This window comes from Gavialis gangeticus, unplaced genomic scaffold (assembly GCF_001723915.1).
Source record: "Gavialis gangeticus isolate Ggan-Ray unplaced genomic scaffold, GavGan_comp1, whole genome shotgun sequence".
NCBI classification, from domain to species: domain Eukaryota; kingdom Metazoa; phylum Chordata; order Crocodylia; family Gavialidae; genus Gavialis; species Gavialis gangeticus.
In genome coordinates, this window is record NW_017729032.1 from 79,581,531 (window position 1) to 79,586,599 (window position 5,069).

General features: G+C 49.1%; 1 protein-coding gene across 2 annotated transcripts in view; it reads right to left on the reverse strand.

Moving 5' to 3' along the window:
- The window catches only part of DIAPH3 (diaphanous related formin 3), a 562,409-nt gene that overhangs the window by 540,677 nt on the left and 16,663 nt on the right, over nt 1–5,069 (reverse strand). For both annotated transcript variants that reach the window (XM_019525253.1, XM_019525252.1), the window contains exon 2: nt 2,243–2,422. In XM_019525253.1, the coding sequence (XP_019380798.1) occupies nt 2,243–2,422 (180 nt within the window). The remainder of the gene's footprint in view (nt 1–2,242; nt 2,423–5,069) is intronic.

The window sequence follows — 5,069 nt, forward strand, 5'->3', positions numbered from 1 at the left end:
GCGCCGCATAGAGGGGGAGCAAGACCTCTCGGGACCTGTTAGTGATGTCCCTGTTGATGCAGGACAGGGTGCAGTTGGCTCTGCTTACTGCTTCATCGCATTGGCGATTCATATTCATCCTGAAGTCAATCCTGACTCCAAGATCCCTCTCTGCTTCTGTGCTGCCAAGAGAGTCAGCCCCTAACCTATAACCATAATGCTGGTTCCCTCTCCCCAGGTGCAGCACCCTGCACTTGTCCTTGTTGAACCGCATCCTGTTCAGATCCGCCCACTTCTCTAACCTATCCAGGATGCGGTCGCTACCTGCCAGAGTATTCACTTTACCCCACAGCTTGGTGTCATCAGCGAACCTGAACAGGGTGCAGTCCACACCCTTGTCCAGGTTGCTAATGAAGATGTTAAAGAGTTAGTTCATCATACTGTAGGTGTAAGTCCGAGTTATTTGGGGCCTGTAACAGGGGACCTGCTCAGAGCTGCTCTCTGCGCAGCCCGCCCACCTGTTCTTGGGCTAACCGCCCACCTTCTTGCCCGCCACGCCTTGATCTTAATAATTAATTAATAGATTAAATTAAGTGGGAGGCTGCCCATTTTCTGCCCTGATGCGAGGGGGCACTATCTGAGGCTCCATTCCTTCCCTACACTGCAGCCCAAGCCTCACAGATGACCTCATGGTGTTCTCATATGCTCCAGTCCCACACAATGGGCCCCAGAATCCTATGTAGGACCCCACCTGGGTTCCTCCCTTCAGGAGAACTCTGCCGCTGTCATACTGGGCCACACATCTCCCTGCAACCGGTTCCCCTTCAGGTGTGGTCCCCTCACTGGGACCTTCACCTCCTCTAGTCCCGGGCCACCCCAGGCCAGTCGGGGCCCCAGGCCCCTGGCTCTTGGGCGTCCCTCTCGGTGGGCCCCCTAGCCCTTCTGACCCTCACAGTCCTGGCTCCCGCCTGGGCAGTCAGGCGAAACTCAGACAGGCTTCAATGTACAACCCTTACTTTTTCCCCAGGGTCCCCCTCCTGGGGCCTCCTTCACAGACGTGGGGAGCTGGGGTACCTCACACCACGACTGGAGCCTCGGTCTCACAGGGGACTCACTCCCCCCCCAGGGCAGCAGGTCGTGGTGCTACTACAGATGTTATTTTCGATCCACACACTGCCTGCCAACAGTGGAGGACTTATCAGAGTCAGGACTCGCCTCTCCTGTTCTGGGATGGAGCCCTGCTGTTCACTCGACCCTTGGCCCAGATCTTTGCCCCTTTTACTCACCGGGGCTTCTCGTCACAGCCCCCTCCCACCGGGGCTTCTTGCTGCTCATAACACCCCCTCTGCTCCGGGTCTCAGGGCTTCCCTCCTCAGGTAGGCTCAGGCAGCCATAGCCATGCCTGGCCACCTCTACCTCTGAGGCTCAGGCAGCCTCGGCCATACGTGGCCCTGGCTCCCCGCTCTCCTCCTCGGGGCTTCCACCCCCACAACTACCTCCAATGGAACACAACCCACCCGAAGGTGAGGGCTAGGGGTTAAGGCGCCCCAACCCACCTTTCACCGGGGTGATCACTGGCCTGGCATTTCCTGGGGGCTCCCGCACCACTGGGAGCCCCACCAGGCCACCCACTCCCGGCAGGGTGTAGTTTTAGGTCATACCCAGAACCAGAAGACTCCTTATCATCCCCTACACCTTCCTCCCTTACCTCCGGATGAAACTCAGCAGCCCTCTGGCCAGGCAGTGTTGTTGCCTGGTCTCTTGCAGCTGAACTGCCTTGTTTATATGGGCAGCCCTGAACCTAAAATGGCTGCCCTCATTAGGCACCTGGCGGCTGCCAGCTCCAGGGCCTTAAAGTGGTAGGCGCACACAGTGCCCTGGCCCAGGGCCATACTTAAAGCCTTTTATTCCTTAATGAAACTATGAAATGCTGAAATTCCCGTTCCCAACTCTAGCTTACACTTCCCAGAAACTTTGGTACAGTGCCAAATTCTTATCACATATTAATGTTGTATTTATTACCTGCTCACCTAGGGCAACCACGACCACGTGTAAGTGGGCTCCATGCGGGCCTATAGGAAGGCATTTGTAATAAACAGAAGGTACCTGTAGGTCTGCATTAGAAAGCACATCTATTCAGATTCCCAGTGTATACATAATGCTTTGGTCAGTCAAGGTACATAAATTAAGCATAGATTAAAATAACCTTAAAAAAAATCTGCTGTCTAAAGAGAACAAGATCAAAATAATCAGCAATTCTTACCATCATTTTTTCAAAAAGCGTTAGGATCTCTCTGTCAGATAATGGTTCAGGGATGAACTCATCCATATCTGTAGGCGATGATAACGACCAATCGCTAACAGAGGAATGCGACTGTTTTAGGTGCAGAGGCGGTCTTTCTTTTCTACTGCCTGGAATACGTATACTGGCAAATCTATCCAACTGCAAACAAAAAACAGTTCACACACGTTACAATTGGTTGTTAATGTTCTATTTAACCACAATTAATATGGACATCTCTTTGACTGATGCACATATATGCACATACACAAGTTTTTACATTTTTAAAGCAATTGGTCTGTTTGACCAAGAACAGACTTGACCTAAAAAGAGATAAAAATAAAGAATACAAACCACATGAGGGAGGTTGAAGGTAGTAAATGTGCTATTAAATATACTTATTTTGAAGAAAAAGATGGAACGGGGAAAGGCTCAACATATTTTTGTAAACATGTCATGATGAAAGTGAAAAAAATAATACCATATTTACTCTAATAAGGTAACTGTGATTACAATAGGACCCCCAATAATTAGATTCTATATACAAAAAACTTATAATTTTGTTACAATTTTTCACATATACAATCTAATTATTGGAGGTTTGCCTTGATTTTGTCACCCTTCCACTGCTACAGCACAGAAAATAAATCTGGGGGTCTGGTACTTCCTTTGTCCTCAGCACTCCTCAACTTCTTCCCCCAACAGAGAACAGCATTTCCAGCCATGATGACCACGCAGCCCAGCACTGCTCAGTATGTGTGTGTACTCCAGTTACCATAAGGATCCACGTGCTATTAGTGCCCTACTCATGTCCTTGTCACAAGTCCTGGGATGCTCCAAAAATGTACATGCAGATGAAGCACAGAGCAGTCTGGTCCTGCTTCACCTCATGGAGGGCAAGGACACACTAATCATATGCAACAGGCTGAGAGAGGGGGCAACTGAGGGATTCTGGGTGAACTGTTTGAGGCCCTGTTCAGTTATGTTTGCCAGCCATAAAAGGCTGGTGAAGAAACAGGAAGCACTGCAAACAGGAAATAAAGTCACAGCTTAGCTGTGCGAGTGAAGAGGAAAATGAAATGTATTCAATATAATGGCTACCATGACTTGAAAGAGATGGGACAAAGAGGGAGGTGTCCTCAATGGGCACTACCATATATTTTACTCAGATGGATTTACACTAACCTATCTTTGTGGTAGGTTTCCATAAGTATGGCATGGGAGATTCCATGATGATTGTGTTGGTCCCACTGGTTTTACTGCACTTGGAAGGGAAGATCCCCTTCTTCCTGATCTGGAATTATTTGGTGTAGTTGAGGATGGAGACTTGTCCACTGGACTGCAAGCAGGCATCCATATGAGAGCCTACTATAGCCTCCCAATGAGTGGATCTCAGCTACACATGTTATGGTGAAGGAGAATTGCTCTTGGACTTTCCCTCTAGTTTGCTCCTATGGCCTTTCGACAAGGAGCAACCAAGACTAGGGTCTTCATTACCCTCTTAGTGAAAAAGTTTTTCCTAATATCTAACCTAAACTTCCTATGATGCAACTTGAGCCCACTGCTCCTTGTTCTGTCATCTGTGACTACTGAGAACAGCCTAGCTCTATTCTCTTCTTAGACCCCCTTCAGGTAGTTGAAGGTTGCTATTAAATCCTCCACACAGTCTTCTCTTCTCCAGACTAAATGAGCCCAGATCCCTCAGCCTCTCCTCAGAAGTCATGTGCCCCAGTCCCCTCACCATTTTCGCTCCCCTCCTCTAGAGTCTCTCCAACTTGTCCATATCCTTTCTGTAGTGGTGGCACAAAACTGGACACAGTACTCCAAATTTGGCCTCACCAGTGCTGAATAGACAGGAATTGTTACTCCCCTTGATCTGCTGGCAATGCTTCTACTAATGCAGACCAGTATGCCATTAGCCTTCTTCACAACAAGGGCACACTGTTGACTCACATTCAGCCTACTATCCACTGTAACTCCAGGTCCTTTTCTGCAGAGCTGCTGCTTAGCCAGTTGGTCCCAAGCCATGGGATTGCTCCATCCTAAGTGCAGGACTTAGCACTTCTCCTCATTGAACCTGACGAGATTTCTTTTGGCCCAAATGTCCAATTTGTCAAGGTCACTGAATCCTAGCCCTACCCTCCAGCGTAACTACTGCACCTCCCTCCAGTTCGGTGTCTTCTACAAACTTGCTGAGAGTGCACTCTATGCCATCTTCAAGGTTATCGATGAAGATATTGATCAAACCCGGCCACAGGACCAACACCTGTGGCACTCCACTCAATACTGCCTGCCAACTAGACATGGAGCCATTCGTTACTATTCCCTGAGCCTGATGATCCAACCAGTTTTCTATCCTCTTCCATCCATTCATCCAGCCCATACTTCCTTAGCTTGCTTGTGAGAATGTTGTGGAAGACTGTATCAAAAACCTTGGTGATGTGATATAACTTCACATTCACTGGTTTCCCTTCATCTACAGAGCCAATCATAGTTTCATAGTTTCTAGGGTCGGAAGGGACCTGAGAAGATCATCTAGTCCGACCCCCTACAATGGCAGGAAAGAGTAGTGGGGTCAAACGACCCCAGCAAGGTGTTCATCTAACCTCCTCTTAAAAACCCCCAGGGTAGGAGCCTGCACCACCTCCCTTGGAAGTTGGTTCCAGACCCTAGCCGCCCTGACCGTAAAATAGCGCCTTCTGATGTCTAACCTAAATCTACCCTCTGCTAGCTTGTGACCGTTGTTCCTGGTCACTCCTGGCTGTGCTCGGGGGAACAGTGACTCCCCCAATGCCTTCTGATCCCCCCT